General features: G+C 41.4%; 1 protein-coding gene across 1 annotated transcript in view; it reads left to right on the top strand.

Moving 5' to 3' along the window:
- The window catches only part of LOC132888339 (semaphorin-7A), a 108,135-nt gene that overhangs the window by 59,940 nt on the left and 25,940 nt on the right, over positions 1-22,255 (top strand). The window contains exons 9-11 of the mRNA XM_060924395.1: positions 4,418-4,596; positions 8,937-9,042; positions 9,126-9,321. Coding sequence (XP_060780378.1) covers positions 4,418-4,596; positions 8,937-9,042; positions 9,126-9,321 — 481 coding nt within the window. The remainder of the gene's footprint in view (positions 1-4,417; positions 4,597-8,936; positions 9,043-9,125; positions 9,322-22,255) is intronic.

A 22,255-nucleotide genomic window follows, 5' to 3' on the forward strand; every position in this document is an offset into this window, starting at 1 on the left:
TGTATTGGAAATCACAAAATGGGCTCAGGAATATTTCCAGAGAACATTATCTGTGAACACAATTCACCGTGCCATCCGCCGTTGCCAGCTAAAACTCTATAGTTCAAAGAAGAAGCCATATCTAAACACGATCCAGAAGCGCAGACGTCTTCTCTGGGCCAAGGCTCATTTAAAATGGACTGTGGAAAACTGTTCTGTGGTCAGACGAATCAAAATTTGAAGTTCTTTATGGAAATCAGGGACGCTGTGTCATTCGGACTAAAGAGGAGAAGGACGACCCAAGTTGTTCTCAGCGCTCAGTTCAGAAGCCTGCATCTCTGATGGTATGGGGTTGCATTAGTGCGTGTGGCATGGGCAGCTTACACATCTGGAAAGACACCATCAATGCTGAAAGGTATATTCAGGTTCGAGAGCAACATATGCTCCCATCCAGACGACGTCTCTTTCAGGGAAGACCTTGCATTTTCCAACATGACAACGCCAAACCACATATTGCATCAATTACAGCATCATGGCTGCGTAGAAGAAGGGTCCGGGTACTGAACTGACCAGCCTGCAGTCCAGATCTTTCACCCATAGAAATCATTTGACGCATTATAAAACGGAAGATATGACAAAAAAGACCTAAGACAGTTGAGCAACTAGAATCCTACATTAGGCAAGAATGGGTTAACATTCCTATCCCTAAACTTGAGCAACTTGTCTCCTCAGTCCCCAGACGTTTACAGACTGTTGTAAAGAGAAAAGGGGATGTCTCACAGTGGTAAACATGGCCTTGTCCCAACTTTTTTTGAGATGTGTTGTTGTCATGAAATTTAAAATCACCTAATTTTTCTCTTTAAATGATGCATTTTCTCAGTTTAAACATTTTGATATGTCATCTATGTTCTATTCTGAATAAAATATGGAATTTTGAAACTTCCACATCATTGCATTCCGTTTTTATTGACAATTTGTACTTTGTCCCAACTTTTTTGGAATTGGGGTTGTACATTTTCCGATGAGAACAGAAGGCTTTGTACTTTCCGGCTTCTTGATAACATAAGCTGCAGGTTTTCATCGAGAGAGAGAGAGAGAGGAGGCTGGTGACAGAATGACTTACTGCTTGGAGCTGTTCTAATGCGTGTAAGAATAGAAGCTCTATTGTCTCATCTCATCTCATTATCTGTAGCCGCTTTATCCTTCTACAGGGTCGCAGGCAAGCTGGAGCCTATCCCAGCTGACTACGGGTGAAAGGCGGGGTACACCCTGGACAAGTCGCCAGGTCATCACAGGGCTGACACATAGACACAGACAACCATTCACACTCACATTCACACCTACGGTCAATTTAGAGTCACCAGTTAACCTAACCTGCATGTCTTTGGACTGTGGGGGAAACCGGAGCACCCGGAGGAAACCCACGCGGACACGGGGAGAACATGCAAACTCCACACAGAAAGGCCCTCGCCAGCCCCGGGGCTCGAACCCAGACCTTCTTGCTGTGAGGCGACAGCGCTAACCACTACACCACCGTGCCGCCCAAGCTCTATTGTAACATCATAAAATTTTTATCACTGGCGAGAAAAGGGAACAAACCCTTTGTGTCATGCTGTTTTTATTTATGACTTTTATATTTACACATTGTGCATAATACATTACTGGTGTAGAGTATGTTTTACGGGGGCGGCACGGTGGTGTAGTGGTTAGTGCTGTCGCCTCACAGCAAGAAGGTCTGGGTTCACCGCAAGAAGGGCCTTTCTGTGTGGGGTTTGCATGTTCTCCCCGTGTCCGCGTGGGTTTCCTCCGGGTGCACCGGTTTTCCCCATAGTCCAAAGACATGCAGGTTTCATGTCATCTGAGGGAGTTTTTCCTTGCCACAGTCACCACAGGCTTGCTCATTGGGGATAGATTAGGGATAAAATTAGCTCATGTTTAAAGTCATTAAAATTCTGTAAAGCTGCTTTGCAACAATGTCTATTGTTAAAAGCGCTCTACAAATAAACTTGACTTGACTTTATTTCCCAACAAGGGTGAAGTTCCTTACAACTTGTGTCTGGTCCCATCTTTTGTATAGTGGACAGACGTGCCAGCTGTCTGCCAATGAAATCCAAAATATCGAAGTAGTCTGGCACGGCTTCTTATGCAAGATGATGAAGGGAGGTTACAAAAGGAAACCGTCCCCTAAATGTAATGATCCAGAATACAATGGTCTCAAATTGGATTGGAGCTTTAAACTATCTAATGCGTACTTGCGAGAGAAAACTAAGACCCAGTCCATAAAGCTGTTCTATTTTGAACAGCTAAAGTATCTGGTGCACATTTGCTGAATGGACAGTAGTGAAGTCCGAACCAACTTTTATTTGACACGCAATCTTCTAGGTGGACAAAGTTTGAGAATCTTCTGGGATTAGACGCACAACAAATTAGATGAATAATGATGGATAAGACAGACTTCCAGCAACTGTTGGGCCAAGTCCTGACAGGAGCACCCTGAGGAGCACAATACTCCACTAGGGGAACCGGATGATGAAGAATATGGATCACCGGCCACTTTTAGGAACACCCCTACATCCACCTGCTGTTTGATGCAGTTCTCTAATCAGCCGATCCCTTGACAGCAGCACAATACATAAAATCATGCAGATACAAATCAAGAGCTTCAGTTACACTGTTCACTTCAAACATCAGAATGGGAAAAATTGTGATCTCTCTTTTTATCCTCTGCCCAAATTAAGTTTGGCGGGGGATATAGAAACAGGTTCCGTCCATCCGGCTGTCCGTCGGGTCACGTTTTCGTTTCTGGGCCATATCTTTAAAACTACTGAAGATATCTTCATGAAACTTTGTATACATATCAAGAAACGTGAACTGGTGCCTTTTGCTATTTTGGATTTTTGAAAAAAAAAAAGTATTTTTCAAATTTTTACCTAAAAACAGATTTTGACTTGGTTTCTAAGAGCAATGTTCGTTTCCGGAGCATATATCCAAAACTATTCATGATACGGGTTTGAAACTTGGTATACATGTTAACAAGGTGATGTAGATGTGCCTTTTCATACTCAGAAATCTGAGAAATTTTAAAATTTTCATGTTTCCATGGAAACAATTTCAGACTTAGTCTCTCAGGCTAGTCTTAGGGGTCGGTTTTGTTTCCAGAGCACAACTTGAAAACTATGAGTGGTATGGTCTTGAAAGTTGGTATACTGTATGTGTTGATTTAAGTAATGTATATGTGCCTTTTGGTACTAAGAAATGTGAGAAATTTTAATTTTCAGCTCCCCTGGACCAAAGATCTGCTGAGGTCAGTGTAAAGAAGTAGGGTTGGTTTCCTGCAGCAGAACTTGAAAAATGTGACAAATAATATCTTAAAAGTTGGTATATAGGGTGGGGGATATAGAGGACTGTGTCTCCTTGGCTTTTTTTACTTTCACTGTGGCATGAGTGTTGGTTTGAGCCAGATGGACTGGTTTGAGTATTTCAGAAACTGCTGATCTCCTGGGGTTTGAACACACACAAACAGTCTCTAGAGTTTACACAGAATAGTGCAAAAAGCATCAAGGTGGGTGGAAACAAACACCTTATTGATAAGAATGGTTTGAGCTTTTTTTTTTTTTGCCAGGAAGGGTATAGTAACTTTTTACAACCGTGGTGAGCAGAAAAGCATCTCCGCATGCAACAGGAGAAGACCACATTGGGTTCCACTCCTGCAGCCAAGAACAGGGATCTTAGAATCAGGAACAAGTTCCTATTAAAGTGGCCTGTTAACAAATTTATACACAACTCGGGCTTCTAGAACAGTAAAGTATCCGGTGTCGTGTATTGCCACTTGGCTCTATTTAACGGGATGCAACAGAGCGTGAACCTCCATGTGATGTGTAAAACACACACGAGGAAGCTGGATATGATTATTTTATGAGGCTATGTGCCATATCCAGACATGTCTGACCTTTTGTTTTCTTTCCTTCTTGTTTTGCAAGCGGCTAGATTAACATTTCAACTTTGTTTTGCTCGCATTCCAACATGACACCATTCGAGCATGATGGCAAAAAATAAATGGTTTTCAGTGTGAGTGTGAATGGGGTGTCTGTCTTACAGTTGACTGAACTGTAAGACTAATTTCAGATTACAGTAACTGCTTCGCCAAATACGTTCAGGGTCGGATTGAACCCTAGTCATTAAAATGCCAATAACGGATAAACTTTAATAAAATGCCACATTTTGAAAACCCTTCATCCAGTAGTGTAGATTTATCCTGCAGGATGTTTACCATCCTCGCCCAGTCCAGCTCAGGACTTCTTGGTTCCTGATTCAGCACTTGAGGGAGTTTATATTACTTTTATTGAGCTGAATCATCACAGCTCAAGACCCTGGGAGTGAGGAAATCAAATTAATAAAACCTGCTTTGCCCAAACTAAACAACTCCTTCTGTACTTAGGCAGATCTTGGTGGCAGTAAAGCAGTGCTGCAGAGCCGCTGGACGTCCATGCTGACCGCACGCTTGTTTTGCGGAGACGAGGAGAACCATCTGTCGTATACAGAGCTGCTGGACATGGCTGTGCTGGAAAATGAGGAATGGGAAAAGACCATGATTTATGCCCTCTTCAAAAATGCCTAGTAAGCTGATGCGTTGAAGCGAGTACCTGATCAGGTGTTCAGGGCTATTTGCATGATGTACACTACCGTTCAAAAGTTTGGGGTCACTTTGAAATGTCCTTATTTTTGAAAGAAAAGCACTGTTCTTTTCAATGAAGATCACTTTAAACTAATCAGAAATCCACTCTATACATTGCTAATGTGGTAAATGACTATTCTAGCTGCAAATGTCTGGTTTTTGGTGCAATATCTCCATAGGTGTATAGAGGCCCATTTCCAGCAACTATCACTCCAGTGTTCTAATGGTACAATGTGTTTGCTCATTGCCTCAGAAGGCTAATGGATGATTAGAAAACCCTTGTACAATCATGTTAGCACAGCTGAAAACAGTTTAGCTCTTTAGAGAAGCTATAAAACTGACCTTCCTTTGAGCAGATTGAGTTTCTGGAGCATCACATTTGTGGGGTCGATTAAATGCTCAAAATGGCCAGAAAAATGTCTTGACTATTTTCTATTCATTTTACAACTTGTAAATAAAAGTGTGACTTTTGGGGGCGTCATGGCTCAGGTGGCTAGGGCGCCATGCCATAAATCCGGGGACCTGGGTTCGATTCCGATCTGAGGTCATTTCCCGATCCCTCACCGTCTCTCTCTCCCGCTCATTTCCTGTCTCTACACTGTCCTATCCAATAAAGGTGGAAAAAGCCCCCCAAAAAAGCACAGATGTTTATAAAAGTGTGACTTTTCATGGAAAACACAAAATTGTCTGGGTGACCCCAAACTTTTGAACGGTAGTGTATATCTGTGATATGATTCCTGACGAGGAGAGTCTGTTTACACACTGCCCACACTCATGTCTGTTACAGAGAGATGTGAACTCAATGACGTGGCCTTTAAATATGGTACTGAATGTTCACCTGATATCATAAATACATATCCAGTGCCTGAGATCACTTAGTGTTTACTATGTTGCTAAAATGAGCAACAAAAGTCAACCCTGTTGGCTTAAAGCTTGTTAACTTTGCAATAACCTAAACATAACTAGCTAGCTATGCTAGCTATTTTTTTTTTATCAATCAATCTGTCTAGCATTACATATTTCATTACATTGAGAGTGCCAGCTGAGTCGCTAAACATAACTAGCTAGCTAGTTACCTGCTATCACTCTATAAATTAAAGATAATCAGAAATAAACTATTAGATAAGCTAGGGCTAGTCATAGCTAAACACCGTCTAGTTAAACTACTTTGCTAGCTCATGTATGAAATAAAAATCCTCTCAGGTTAGCTCTTGTTAGCCGCTTACAGCTAGTAAATCTATCACTTAGCAATCATAATAAGTAGCTAGGTCACGCGTAATGAACATTTAATGCAAATTTTATCTTCATATTAGGCAGCTAACGTCAGGAAAACTCGTGAGAGACTATAGCAAATGTTAGCAGGATAGCTTTTTTTTTTTTTTTTTTTACGAAACTGTAATTGCAGAATTTTTTTATAATTATAAATATAATTTTGTAAACCAAAGATGACTTTCTCTCGGGTTACCTCTTGATAGCCACTTAAGCCTTTAGCTAGTGTTAGCGGTCATGCTTTTGAAGATTTATATATCATTCTTTAAAATCCTGTTGAATTAGCTCATGCTAGCAAGCTAGTTACTGTTAGCCTTGACCATTTTACTATGATTTTTAAATCCTCATATAAGGCAGCTGTAGCTAGTTGTATGTTTGCTGATGTTAGCTGGGTTTTGTTTGCTGATGTTAGCTGGGTTTTTTTTGCTAATGTTAAGTTAGCTTGTGTTGCGTAGGTAGCATTATCCATTAAGATTTATTGGTGTCATTTTAAAAAATCCTCACAGAAGTTGTACATGTTAGCTCATGCAGACTAGCAGGCAAACAACATTTGAGAAAACACACACACACACACACACACACCAAAAATATGTATATGGTCAGAAGTTTACATACAGTGACACGAATGTCATCTTGGATATGAATGTCATGGCAATATTTGGGTTTTCAGTAATTTCTTTGAACTGTTCTTTTTCTGTGGCAGAATGATTGTACAGCATACAGCTTTAATTTAAAAAAAAAAAACACTAGAATTTGGTGCACAAGTTTTAATTTTCTTTGGGTTTTCTGAAATCAACACGGGGTCAAAATTATACATACAGGGTCAAAAATTAACATACGCTCACTTAGATTATTAATTCAGAGGTGCTGAAATTTCCAAAATGTCTCTCATCTTGCCAAGGCCGAGGTCTCTTAACTTCCTGTTAGAGATCATGATTGACTACAGCCGGTAGCTTCTCTGTGCCTTCATAAAAAAGGCTTGTTTACAGCACTCATTGGATTGACCAACACACGGTAAAATGGGAAAGTCCAAGGAGCTCAGTGCAGATCTGAGAAAGAGGATCACAGATGTACACAACTCTGGAATGTCTCTTGGAGCCATTTCTAAACAACTGCAAATTCCAAGATCAGTTCAAACAATTGTATCCAAGTTATTGTGAGGTGTAGTCATTTTGCCAAGCCAATTTGCTTCAAGAAAACCCAACCTGTCGCCCTCAGCTGAAAGGAAATTGGTTTGGATGGTCAGGAACCACCATGGCACAGCCCTGCCATGAACTGGAAGCTGATGGATCACTGTCTACAGTTCAGTGATTTTTTTTTTTTTTTTTTTTTTTTTTTTAACATCATGGATTAAGAGGCTGCTATCCAAGAAATAACCCCCTGCTCCAAAATTGACACCTTCAAGCTTAAATAAAGGTTGAAGCTGACCACACAGACAAAGAAAAAGCCATCCATCCATCCATCTTCTACCGCTTATCCGGATCCAGGTAGCAGCCTAAGCAGAGCAGCCCAGAGTTCCCTCTCCCTGACCACCTCCACCAGTTCTTCCGGGAGAATACCAAGGCGTTCCCAGGCCAGCCAAGAGATGTAATCAATCCATCGTGTCCTGGGTCTGCCCCGGGGTCTTCTCCCAGTGGGGCATGACCAGAAAACCTCCCTTGGGAGGTGTCCGGGGGCATTCTAACAAGGTGCCCGAACCACCTCAACTGACTCCTTTCAATGTGGAGGAGCAGCGGTTCTACTTGGAGTCTCTCCCGAATGACCAAGCTTTTCATCCTGTCTCTAAGGGAGAGCCCAGCCACCCTGTGGAGAAAACTCATTTCGCTTGCATTCGCAATCTCGTTCTTTCGGTCACTACCCATAGCTCGTGACCATAGGTGAGCGTGGGAATGTAGATGAACCAGTAAATTGAGAGCTTTGCCTTTTTGGCTCAGCTCTCTCTTTACCACAACAGACCGGTTTAGCGTCCGCATCACTGTTGACGCTGCCACGATCCGTCTGTCCAACTCCCGCTCCCCCTTATCCTCACTCGTGAACAAAGTATGCTCCTCCACTTTAGGTAGCAACTCCCCCCTGACCCGGAGTAGGCACTCCACCCGTTTCTGGCTGAGCGCCATGGCCACGGACTTGGAGGTGCTGATCCTCATCCCAGCCGCTTCGCACTCTGCTGCAAAGAAAAAGCCTTCTGGAGGAAAGCTTTATTTAACCTTTTATTTAACAGTTTTTTGCTCACTATCGGTTTCAGTCCCTCAGTAAACATGACCGACTGATCATATGACCAGTACACTGTGACACTAAAGCACATCCTGTTTCCAAAAGGAAATGGTTATTTACACAGGGTAAACTTTGGTAAAGTTGTAAACAATGCACAGTTTGAAATATAAATAGTTGTGTTTTTGCTAAGTCAACATCACACACAGTCATCAAATTTTTTTTTCATCAGCTGTTCAAGCTGTTCCAGTTGTTTGTTTTTCACAGATCTTGTTACAAGAAGTGCAGAAGTCAGGTGCAAGAACTGCTGAACTTCTAGACTGGAAAGTTCTCATGCCAAACGGACAAGCGTCAGAATAACAGAGTGTAATATTCTGTTGAACTAACAAAAAGTAGCAAATAGCCAAGGAAAACAAAACAATTCAACTGTATTGAATGAGCTGACAAAGTACAACTAAATAGATAAAAATAAAACCCCAACAGCAGACATTAAGTCAACATGACCAGGCCATGATGCGCCTTGTGGTGGCGATGATGATAATTTTCTATATTGGGATATTCTGTGACCCGGATTGTCTGCTAATTCAGGAATCTTTCTATTTCCAGCTCATGTGGAAGTTAAAATGCTTTCTGATTTCAGGAACCTTGTATTTCCATCAGCTGTTTCTGTTCCTTTCAGCAGTCTATAGGCTTAATGGTAGAAGTGTGTGTGTGTGTGTGTGTGTGTGTGTGTGTGTGTGTGTGTGTGTGTGTGTGTGTAGGCTAGAATGCTGACCTTTGTCTCTCTGTTCTTCTCCCATAGCAACTTGAGAGCAGTGTGTGTTTACAAAATGTCCGACATCATTCACATCTTCGCGAGCAACAAATTCAAAGCTGGCGCTGAGACTTTTTCACCACGTCCTGGAGAGGTACACTACCATCCAGTAAACCAGAAATAAACCAACTTTTATCTCTCCACCCTGCTTAAATAAGTTATAACTGTTTATTTTAGTGTGTATCAGACAGTTCGGATTTATCACCAAACCATCTGAGGTTTATGGAAAAGCATCCTGAGTTGGCGCAGTGGATTATGCCTGCACGGGCCCCTCTACTGTTCAGCCAGCATCGCTACACACACCTGCTGATGGACAGAGTCAAGAGAAGCAAATCAGGAAATGGCCATACTCATGTCCTCTTCATGAGTCTAGGTGAGAAGATTTCTGTTCACCAGGAACCCAGTAGTCATACAGGAACATGAATGGGAACAAGAAACGTACGTTTCATGTACTACGAGTGATGAAGTCTAAGAACAGAGGTAGATTAGACGCATCTGCATTTGGCATTAGACACAAGACGAGTGTTATGCGTCACCGGTGTAAGAGAGGATTAAGAACCAAAGATACGACTTTTGATTTAAGTTTCAGAAACACCCACCGCAGAACCAACTGGCTGGTATTTCTTATGCCAAGTGATTACGACATGACTTTCACAATCTCAGAATTACTGTGCTGCTCAAGTGACAAGACTATAAAGCAACAAGTTGGCCTGTCTAGCCTAGCTGTATTTAAACTCTCCTCTGGAGAAACACAACTAACTGTACTACTAGTCTAGTCAAAGGTGCATAAGTTGCACCAATATCTGATTTCACTGGTGTTTACTTAACAAACTATAACTGGCTGATTGGAGTGAAGTCTATTAGGGTGCATCCAAAAATCAGAATTTGAATGCAAACTAGAAGTCAGACATTGTAACGTACCATTATCTATGTGTTACAGACATTTAGCAGATGCTCTTATCCAGAGCAACATGCAACACACCCAGAGCAGCCTGGGGAGTAGTTGGGGGTCAGGCACCTTGTTCAGGGGAACTTCAGCCATTCCAGGAAATTGAACCAGCAACCTTTTGGTCCTAAAGCCTCTTCTTTTAACCATTAGGCTATGGCTTCCCCCAATCAATGAGTCTATCAATCTCGCTCATATACACTGGAGATCAAAATTAGAGAACAACTTATAAAAACTTGAATAATTTTGAAATAATACCATCTTCACTGCTCAACAGTTTAAGGACATTTTGTTGTGTCTATACCATGCTACAACAACACTTTTTCACAAAATGGATAACGCATTTCAACAAAAAACCTGCATTTTGCAAAAAATGCACTGATCAAAATTAGAGAACACTTTCAGGTGCCTCCCACTTAATGGTGCTAATCTAGCACATGGTGCTAATTTCCTTGATTATCAGTCAACCCCTATTTAAGTGGCATTCTAACTGCCAGTTTCATTGACTTTGCAAGATGGTGGGTCGTTCTAAAGTGACTGAAAGCCTCCGGCAGCAGGTTGTCCAGATGAAAACCAAAGGGATGACCCTATCAGCCATAGCAAGACAAGTTGATCGTTCCAAATCTGTGATTTCAAGAATATTGAATCTTTACAAAACTACAAACTCATTCAAGTCGCCCAAGAAGGCTGGTCGTCCACGGAAGACAAATGCAAGAGAGGACAGGTCACTGCGAAGGATGTCAATGGGTAATCGTTTCCATACTGCAGGTGGAATTGCTCGCCAGTTCAGTGCTGAACATGGTAAGGATCTGTCTCGCCATACAGTGGCTCGCCGTTTAAGAGCATTTGGACTGAAGGCCCACACTGCAGTGACCAAACCTCTCATTAGCAAAAAAAATCAAAAAGCTAGACTGAGCTTTGCTGAGGAGCATGTTGTGTGGACAGAGGAGAACTGGTCCAGGGTTCACTTCAGTGATGAAAGCAAATTTAATTTATTTGGGTCTGATGGGAAGCATTATGTTCGGCGACACATTGGAGAAAGACTAAACCCAAAGTGTGTAAAGAAGTCAGTGAAAGGTGGAGGAGGAAGTGTCATGGTTTGGGGCATGTTTTCTGCTGCGGGAGTTGGGCCTCTTGTACAGCTACATGGCCGAGTGAATGCAAATGTGTATCAGAACCTTCTTCAACAGCACATGGTTCCTTACTTGCGTTCATCGCCCAATCAGCCTGCAGTCTTTATGCAGGACAATGCTCCATGTCACACAGCAAAACGGGTAAAGAATTTCCTTGAAGGTGAAAACATTGAATTAATGGCATGGCCTGCCCAGAGTCCTGATCTCAACCCAATAGAGAACCTCTGGAAAATCCTTGGTGACAAAGTTATGGTCAAGAAACCCTCTACAATCACCGAACTGTGGAGGAGGCTGGAAGAAGAATGGACCAAAATCACACCAGAGCAGTGTGAGAGACTAGTGCTATCCTGTGGCCGCAGATGTGCTGAAGTCATTCACAGCAGAGGCCTGCTGACTGTTGTAACCTTCAGATTTTTGTTCCAGATTGTTGTTCTCTAATTTTGATCAGTGTGTTCTCTAATTTTGATCAGTGTGTTCTCTAATTTTGATCAGTGCGTTTTCTGAAAAATATTTTTTTTTGTGAAATGCCTTTAGTCATTTTGTGAAAAAAATGTTGTTGAACCATGATATGGACACAATAAAATGTCATTTAACTGTTGAGCAGTGAAGATGGTATTATTTCAAAATTATTCAAGTTTTTATAAGTTGTTCTCTAATTTTGATCTCCAGTGTGTGTGTGTGTGTGTGTGTGTATATATATATATATATATATATATATATATATGAGTGATTCCACGCTTATGGGTACTGAAATGGGGACATGAACTTATTTTTAAAAATTCACCTAAAACCATTTCTTTTTTTACCATCAGGTCACAAAACATGTAATCTTTAATGAATTAATGAATGAAATGTTAAAAGATAACTTTAATTTTCTGAGATGTAATAACATATTTATATGCCAAAGTCAGAACGTAACAGAAGTGTTGTGGACATATATATTCTCAATTTTAACAATGTAGAATTACTTTTTGAAACATAGGAAGGTGATGTTTTAGCAAATATAATTAATAAACGTGTAGTAGAATAAACATACACATTCTTTCAATAAGATTAACATGGTATATAGCTAGATTGTAATTAATTTGTAACAGACGCAAGATGGGCAATCGTAACAGAAGTAATGGAACAGACATCATTTTGGAACTCATAGGCTTGACTTTGGCATATAAATATGTTTTTATTACATCTCAGAAAATTAAAGTTATCTTTTAACATATCATTCATTAAAGATTACATGTTTTGTGACCTGATGGTAAAAAAAGAAATGGTTTTAGGTGAATTTTTAAAAATAAGTTCATGTCCCCATTTCAGTACCCATAAGCGTGGAATCACTCATATAAAAAAGCAATCTTGGTGTCTCTCTCTCTCACGCTGTCACACAAACTAGAAGGGCTCTCACTAGAGTGTATACCACCACCAAGCCATGTATTAGAATATCCATGAAAAAAAAAAAAAAAGATCTACATACATATCCAGATTTGCATCAGAATCTAATCAATTGTTCCTTACCACATGGCTCACCTTTTAATAATAAATGACTTTATTTTCAGAAGGTTAATAACCACTAACACTCGCACTAATCTCACACCGGGCCTTCAAATTTGGCACAAGTTTTACACTGACGCAACCCTCCCCAATCTATCCAGCCTTGGGACTTGCACTCAGTATGCACCATCTTGTACAAACCCAGTGCTGGGTATTTTACCTAATCTGCATGTCTTTGGACTGTGGAGGAAACCCACACAGACTCGGGGGGGACATGTAAACTCCACACGTAAAGGCTCCTGTCAACTCTGAGGTTAGAACCTGGAAACTTCTTGCTGTGAGGTGACGGTGAGAACCACTACACCAAATTTTCTCACTACTTTTTTGAGTTACATTGGGAATAGACAGATAAACAGAGGCAAATACACAACCTCCTCCAACAGAGTTGACGGACATAAACAGGTACAGATGTCCGTTGAACTGTTGAGTCCAGTTTTATTTGTATAGCACTTTTAACAAAGGGCTTGATAGAAATATAGAGATTCCAAGTAAATTGACACATCTAACCCTGATGATCAAACCAGATGATGGGAAGAAGGACCTTCCTGAGAACACATGAGAGAAACCTCAAGAGGAACCAGACTCGAATAGAGAAATCATCGTCATCTGGGTGAAACAGATAGTGATTTATGAATCATTGTTCATTCTGTAACTGTATCCTATATAGTGAAAGAGCAATTGTGTAAATAGGAACTTAAGAGCAACAAAGTAATTTCTGAACTCTTCATTATTCTAACTGAAAGTCTTTTGTATCAGACTGATGACTGTTCAGTGATGGAGACTTGAGTGGAAATAGTTCTTCGCAGTTACAGTCCTAACTGAAGACATTTTAGTTCTGACTCAGTGACTGCAGATGTTTTGGAATGACTATAGGACTGGTTCTTAGTAGCATCCTGAATTAGTTAAGCATCAGCTTTAACCTCGTGTCCATGTATTGATAAAGGGCAAAATGCCTTGCGGCAGCTTCACTTCATGCTGTATTTTTACACCATAAATATGGGGGTTTGGGTCAAGTTGACCTTTTAAAACAGATTAAACAGTCGCCAAAAAAAAAAAAAACCCAGCCACTAGCTAGCTACCACTGCAATAGCTTGGTTAATTCAGACATCATTTTAGCTCATCTGTCCATAAGGCCATGAGCTGTTGCCATGGCGTGGCATCTGTTGTCTGTCCATCGTCCACAGTTCAGCTGTATTGTATCTCCTCCGTCAGTTCTCCATGGATTTCTGTAATCCATAGTTGTTGTCGTCGTCTTCTGGCTGCTCCCGATTAGGGGTTGCCACAGCGGATCTTTTGTCTCCATTGCTTCCTGTCTTCCGCATCCTTCTCTACCACACCTGCCACTTTCATGTCCTCTCTCACCACATCCATGTATCTCCTCTTTGGCCTTCCTCGTTTTCATGTGCCTGGCAGCTCCATCCTCAACATTCTCCTTCCAACATGCTCTGCATCTCTTCTCAGGATGTACCCATACCATCTCAGTCTCATCTCTCTTAGCTTAATTCCCAAGCTCTCCACATGTGCTGTCCCTCTGATGTGCTCGTTCCTTATCCTGTCCAACCTCCCATCGCAAACCTTAACATCCTCAACTCCGCCACCTCCAACTTTGCCTCCTGTCTCTTCGTTAAGGGTCCGGTCTCCAGTCCATGCATCACAGCTGGTCTCACTACTGTCTTATACATCTTACCTTTCACTTTTACTGGGACTTTCCGATCACAAATGACTCCCGAAATCCTTCTCCAACTGCTCTACCCTGCCTGCACGCTCTTTCTTACCTATCCCAACCCCCATTTTCCTGCACAGTTGACCCCAGGTACTTGAATTCATCAACTTTCTTTACGTCTGCTCCTTGCATCTTCACTGCACTCTCCTCCCCGTTCTCATTGATGCACATGTATTCTGTTTTGCTACTGCTCACCTTCGTTCCTCTTCGCTCTGTAATCCATAGTAATTAGGCCAAATTAACGACTTTTCCAGGCGTCTCATTAGAATTTGATCTCCTCTCTGATTTCTCACCTGATTTCAGTTCTGATTGATGTTTTGGGTCGATCTTCCCTTGGGGAACAAAATTTAGTCTTTTGTTGATTTTCCTGTTTTAAACAATTTGCCATGGAGGTTGCTTCTCTTTCACATTTCAGTTCTGTTTGATGTCATGGTTGTTTTGATGGCAGGCCAGATGAGCTACTACATCCTTGACATCTCATCTCATTATCTCTAGCCGCTTTATCCTGTTCTACAGGGTCGCAGGCAGGCTGGAGCCTATCCCAGCTGACTACAGGCAAAAGGCGGGGTACACCCTGGACAAGTCGCCAGGTCATCACAGGGCTGACACATAGACGCAGACAACCATTCACATTCACACCTACGGTCAATTTAGAGTCACCAGTTAACCTAACCTGCATGTCTTTGGACTGTGGGGGAAACCGGCGCACCCGGAGGAAACCCACGCGGACACGGGGAGAACATGCAAACTCCGCACAGAAAGGCCCTCGCCAGCCACGGGGCTCGAACCCGGACCTTCTTGCTGTGAGGTGACCGTGCTAACCACTACACCACCGTACCGCCACAACCTTGACATGCTGTTAATCATATCCAGCAAAGCTCGATCCAGAGAACCTCGATTCATCCTATTTGACATCTGCAAAATGCTAATTTATGGCTCCAGCCCACGTTTTGCAGGAGCCAGTAATGCTAGTCAACTGATACTGATAAACATCATATAAGCAGGTATTTATAGACACAAATGCAGGTTTCTTTGTTCATGCAAAAAGAGGAAGCTTCAGGTGTGTAAAATTTAAAATAGGGTTCTGGGAAATGTCATAGATGAGCAGCATGTTCTTCTTTCTGTTTAAACTCATCAGGTGATAGATGTTAGCGTGGGGGGTGAAGGTTGACTGCAAGTTTCACTGATTAGTGCATGGCACAGATAGTATAATGCGAAGAGTAAACCCTCTGTAACCCTTTCATTCAGAACTATTTAAAGTAAATGGATTGTCCATGTTCAAGAATACCATGATTTAAGAAGGATAAAACATTGTACCTTAAATTACAAAAGTAAAGTAACTAAGTGTGGAAAGGGTTAAAATATCGTATATTTAAGTTATTCCATGAAATCGAGTCGTAAACGAGCTGATAGCCGACGAGGCGCGTAGCACCGAGTTGTCTGTAAGCCATGTATGACGAGATTGAGTGGAATAACTGTTTTATTCTATCCACATTCACTGGATTTTAAGAAACGGAGCATTTTTATTTTTTTGAAAATTTGGTAAATAAAAAGTTTTACAGAATGTCCAACAATCATTTCCGCTTAGAATGTAAACAAACCGGTGAAATGACGACAATTTTGTAATTTGGGGGGGGGGGTTCGAGTAGAGTTTTTATTTTATCCGTGGTTGGTTCAGTAACACCCTCTGCCAGCTTGTTTTTCTTCTTGAGTTTTTTTTTTTTTTTTTTTTTTTTTTTTTTGGCGGTTTGCAAACCAACTTAAAGGTTCATTACCACCACTGACTGGGCTGGAGTGTGGAACAGGAGATATTGGGGGGGAGAACCAAAAAAACAAACTAATATTCTTTTAGCTATTTCTGTTTCTTTTAAATACTTGATGACAAGGTGATATATCTGACTTGATGCGCTCTGCCATTTTTTTTTTTTTTCCCTCTCTACTCATGGTATAGATGACTTGCAACCACATGATCAAAATGTGCTACTGGTACGTCATGAGCATCTGCCATGATGGTGGATCTACAAAGCAACTTGGATGGCAGCAGCTGAAAGTGTGTCTGTAAACAATGCTGAATTTTCTCATTATTACGACGATTTGAACGCTCGAGCGAAGATTTGAGACAAAGAGAAGAGAGATATGTCTGGGTTTGATCCATATTATTTAAAAAAGTCAGACTTTTCTGAAGATAAGACGCTTCTACTGACCATCGAGTACCCAGATATCACGTTCTATCTGGTTTGGCTGCCGAAGAATCGAGTCCGACCTTGGACGAAACATAGCCCGTTTTCTGAGCAGGCGCCCAGTCTGGATTGTTTCTATCGTATAATTTTGCTGGCGCTCCGAGAAGCGAAACGGTAATACATGTGTTAAAGGACATGGGACATGGATTTTTTTTTTCTGGGTATAATTATGTATAAAGGACATAAGAAATGCCATCTAAATCACTGCAGGGTGTCAAAAATGTGAAAATCATCACATTATTCAACTTTTTTATACATCAGCGTAAAACAATCTCATCTCATTATCTCTAGCCACTTTATCCTGTTCTACAGGGTCGCAGGCAAGCTGGAGCCTATCCCAGCTGACTACAGGCGAAAGGCGGGGTACACCCTGGACAAGTCGCCAGGTCATCACAGGGCTGACACATAGACACAGACAACCATTCACACTCACATTCACACCTACGGTCAATTTAGAGTCACCAGTTAACCTAACCTGCATGTCTTTGGACTGTGGGGGAAACCGGAGCACCCGGAGGAAACCCACGCGGACACGGGGAGAACATGCAAACTCCACACAGAAAGGCCCTCGCCGGCCCCGGGGCTCGAACCCAGGACCTTCTTGCTGTGAGGCGACAGCGCTAACCACTACACCACCGTGCCGCCCAGCGTAAAACAATGATTTGTTAATTAGCTAGGTGGTCACGTGACCCGTGACGTCACAAAAACTTTCCAAGGAGCCAGCGCTTGGGAATCTAATGTAAACAGGTTACCGAAATGGACACCATCGACAGTGACATTCCCGATGTTTCACAGAGATGTGAAGTTAGACCCTATCAATTCGAACCGATAGCTGGAAATTCACATGAACATGGATCTTGTCTTTACTCTGACGGGTCAGATGATTCTGAGAGTGAGAGTTCATTCAATCCCCATGAAACTGAAAGCGGTCGGCTCGATAACACTTCCTGGTAAGTTAAAAACAATTCTGCTCAAAGGCTAATGATCTGTTGAAAGAAGTATTATTTTTGTATCATACATTGAAAGTTCATCATAGATCTAGCTAAAGTCCGTTGCAAGCTAGTTTTTTTTTTTTTGCTGATATTTTTCGAGATTGATTGAGATACAATGCTTCCAGAGTCCGAGATGAAAACATTCAAAATGGCGAAACGAGTCAGAATTATGATAATCAATAATTGATACACCCAAAATTATAATACTAATCCTTACCGCATGAGGCCCATGGTAAAACCACACTTCCAGGAGGGCTGCCGTCTGCCTCCCAAGCCGGCCGAGAGCGCTCCTTGTCAGGCACGGCCAGGCGGGCGAATGCCCTGGTCCGTCCGCCCTGTCTAAAAAATAATGGTACAACTCCGAGTGAAGGTATCAGTGCGCTGCCGAAGCGCGCAGAAGGTGTTAGTACGCCTGTCATTATAGTGCGGACTTTCCATAGCATAGAAAATCACCACGTTTCAATTTGTGTAACTGAGCTTTGTTTCATGTCACTGGTCATATAAACCTATGTAAACAGGAAAAACGTGGAAGAGTTTGGTCGCATCTAACTACAGCCCCAAAAAATACCATTGGCCATACTGAGCCTAGCTACATTGCTAACAGGAGTGACAGCGCGTCTGACTGACTGGGAGGTCGCAATACACCATGATGTTCAATGTACGTTAAACACTCTAAAAACGTAACAATTTTCTTGTCATCCAAGACACAAAAACTATTTTGTCGCATTCGTCATCATCACGATTCACACTTGTGCTGTACCCGAAAGTTTTTGTGACGTATGATCACGTGACAGCGGCTCTTCCGGTTGTAAAATATGCATATCGGAGCTCGAGCAGAAATGCCATATAATCATCACGAATATAACAATTTTGCTGAATTTAATAGATAATTTTGTATTTGTTGATGCAATTATTTCATATTTTTAATGGAAAGAAACTGATATAGCGTGCATTTATGTTTCATGTCCCATGTCCTTTAAAATTATAACAACGACCGAGTGAACCACGACAAGAGTGCTCATTTTACAGCAAAATTCTATCAACACGAAATAAAATTCTTCCATGATATTATCGAGAAAACTTTTGAATCTCACCTGAGAAAATGATTACTGCAAACACGAGCTGTTTTGGTTTTAGCCTCTGTTAGATCAGCGCTGCCGATGTTCAGCCGTGCTCATCTCCTCTCTTTACTAAGCCTCCGAGTTTCCTCGCCTTCTTTCCGAATCAAGGACCCAGTTCTAAAAAATCGGAACGTGCCACGGTCATGAGTACTATTGTGACCACAACCATATATAGCACAAAGATATAGCATCGCTAATTACATGATCATGTAAAAAGCAGCTGAAAAATGCGTGACTATGTTTTGTATGTCGCTTGACCCCGCATTTGTATATCCACCAACATGGCCGACATCCGGGTTTCTATTTTGCTTTGACGTCACTTGCAAGTCAAGGATATGAGCTGATATCCTAGTTGTAGAGTAGCCAATCAGAGCGCACGATTGCTCATATCCCGTGAATGTGGATCGAATAAAAATGCTTGTGAATCTGTTCTGTTGAGCATGTTCAGTTCTACACAAAGATTAATTTCCTGTCGTTGGCATTTCATGCTGCAAAATAAAGCGTCTGCATCATTAGTTACAAACTTTGAACAGTACATTTGAACTGAACCAGAAACATGTCATTGATACGCAGGAAACCTGCTGTACAGACCTCACAATTGAGCAAGTTTTCAAACTCTTTCTACGAGGAAGTCTGATTTTCATGCTCCTGATATTTCAAGCATTTGTTCTTTCAGCTTCAGTAATTCAGTTCTGGATCACGGTGGAGCCGCAGGTTCTCCTGGGAACACTGGGTGTGAGATGGGAATACGCTCTGTATGGGACGCCATATGTTCACACACTCCATTAGGAGTAATTTAGCGTAGCCAGTTCATCAGCTGGGATGGAAACCCATGCAGACACAGTGAGAACTCCACCCAGGTTGTATTCCCACACCACGCCCAGTGTTTCTGATATTCTGAGGTCCGGACCAGGATCAAGAAGTCATTTTAAGAGGATACTTTTGTACAAATTACAGTATGTTCCTGTACTTTTAGGGTCGGATCAAAAACTTTTCTTTGTCGCCAAGTTGCTACCATGAAGGGTACATCTTTTGTAGTGTGTGGGTGGTTTTTTTTGTTAATAACCTGGGAAAATGTATGACGTTCCTTTAATCAGCTTTCAGACTAGTATTCCTGAAGGTACCTTAAGGTCCCACTATACCTATAACTATAAATAAATCAGTCCCCTGCAGTTTATGTGGTCGGTGCTTACACCAGACCAGTAACGATCCCTATAGCCCAGGCCTGGGTTTATCCATATCGGTGAGATTACTTCTGGAGCCATTTTTCCAGACCTGGACCTGATCCGATCAAACATCTGACCAATCAGCTAATTGTTTACATGTGATGTTATCTGAGCACGTGCTATTTTTCCCCAGGCATCTTTATACATCCTTGTTGCATCATGAAGTCACAGAAAATTAAAAAATATAATCCAAAGCACGGATCTTTTATTCACGGATATGTGATATTTTTCCGTGAAATGTCAATAGTAAATTAATAAAGTCAACATATAAATGCAGGTGAAATATTTTAATTACGAACTTCAGCAGTCCAAACATTTTAATTGTATCAGACTTCCTGATTTTTTTTTTTTTTTTTAAATCCATGATGCATCATCCGTCTGAAATTGGTAACCAATCTGTAATTTACTGAAACGTCTGTGACCAATCCGTAAATTATTGGCATCCGTATTAAAATCCGTAACCACTCCATATTTTGTATCCTTTTTTATTATATTTCCGGAATCCGTGATCTATCCGTGTTTTATCAACCACTGGAGTGTGTACATGGGTTGGTTTGAAGCCCAAGCTGTACAGTATGACCCGGAATAATGTGCTGCTACTTGGAAAAACCTTCCATGACTATTCCTAAGTTGCATGCGTTTATTTCCCTGAGTGTCAGCACCAAGTGATAATATAGTCGGGATTATAGTTGCGGTGTTTCTGCTCCAGACTGGAACTAAATTCAGGCAGAGGGACAGTCAGAGTTGTAGTCATAGGTATAGTTATAGTTACCGGTGTTGTGGGACCGGGCCCTTAAACTACTGCAAAGCTTTTTAGGTTAAATTTTCACAATAAACATACAAAAGATGTAGCCTTCATGGTACCAACAAATAAAGGTACCTTTATTTCTGTGCAAGCTTATCTGGCAGTGTTTGCCAAATAATGATGTTCATACAGTACAATACTGAGAGCAGTGAAGATTTGGTACGAATTTATTACACAACATGGTGTTTATTCCTGATATTTCAACCCTAATCTTTCTGAGCTAAGATTTTATTCAGTCACGCACTGGGTGGCTCCAGGAAAATATTTCATCATTTAGTCATTCAAAACACAACTGTGGGAAACGCAAGGGGATTTTTATGTTCTCTGAGTTTTACAAGTCAAATGAAGCAATGTTGATGCCTCCAGACTTTGTACTTTTTTCCCGAATAACAATTTTGTCTTGAAAAATTTGAATATTTCAAAATACACACTGGTTTACTGCGATAAACCTCCAAGCTCAAACTACTGGCTTTTTTCTAATGAATATCAAACGACTCCTAAAATTATGTTCTTTGGTTGAGTTTAAAGTTCATGCGTAATTATTTCATAGTCGTCCTCGTTCTTTGTCGGTATTCTTATACAGTGGATATAAAAAGTGTACACACCCTGTTAAAATTATAGGTTTTTCTGATGTAAAAAACAAACCACGAGACCACGATGAATAATCTCAACTTCTCCCACCTTTAAATGTGACCTATAACCTGTACAATTTAATTGAAAAACAAACAAATCTGTTTGGGGGGAAAAACAAAAAATGTACAATAAGCTGGTTGCATAAGTGTGCACACCCTTAAACTAATACTTTGTTGAAGCACCTTTTGATTTAATTACAGCATTCGGTCTTTTTGGGTTGGAGTCTATCAGCCTGCCGCATCTAGACTTGGCAATATTTGCCCACTCTTCCTTGCAAAAGCGCTCCAAATCTGTCAGATTGCGAGGGCATCTCTTGTGCACAGCCTTCTTCAGGTCACCCCACAGATTTTCAATTGGATTTAGGTCTGGGCTCTGGCTGGTATACCATGGAGCACAGTGAAGACCATCATCAAGAAGCGGAGAAAATATGGGACAACAGTGACATTACTGAGAACTGGATGTCCCTCCAAAATTGATAAAAAGACAAGACAAAAACTGGTCAGGGAGGCTGCCAAGAGGCCTACAGCAACACTGAAGGAGCTGCAGGAATTTCTGGCAAGTACTGGTTGTGTACTACATGTGACCGCAATCTCCCGTATTCTCCATATGTCTGGACTATGAGGTCGGGTCAAAGAAAAACATCCAGGCCCGGCTAAATTTTGCAAAAAAAAATATACATCAACTCCCCCAAAAGAATGTGGGGAAAATGTGTTCTGGTCTGATGAAACCAAGGTTGAACTTTTTGGCCACAATTCCAAAAGGTATGTTTGGCGCAAAAACAAAACTGCGCATCACCAAAAGAACCCCATACCCATGGTGAAGCATGGTGGTGGCAGCATCATGTTTTGGGGTTGTTTTTCTTCAGCTGGAACAGGGGCTTTAGTCACGGTGGAGGGAATTATGAACAGTTCTAAATACCAGTCAATTTTGGCCCAAAACC

Source organism: Neoarius graeffei, chromosome 6 (assembly GCF_027579695.1).
Source record: "Neoarius graeffei isolate fNeoGra1 chromosome 6, fNeoGra1.pri, whole genome shotgun sequence".
Classification (NCBI taxonomy): Eukaryota; Metazoa; Chordata; class Actinopteri; order Siluriformes; family Ariidae; genus Neoarius; species Neoarius graeffei.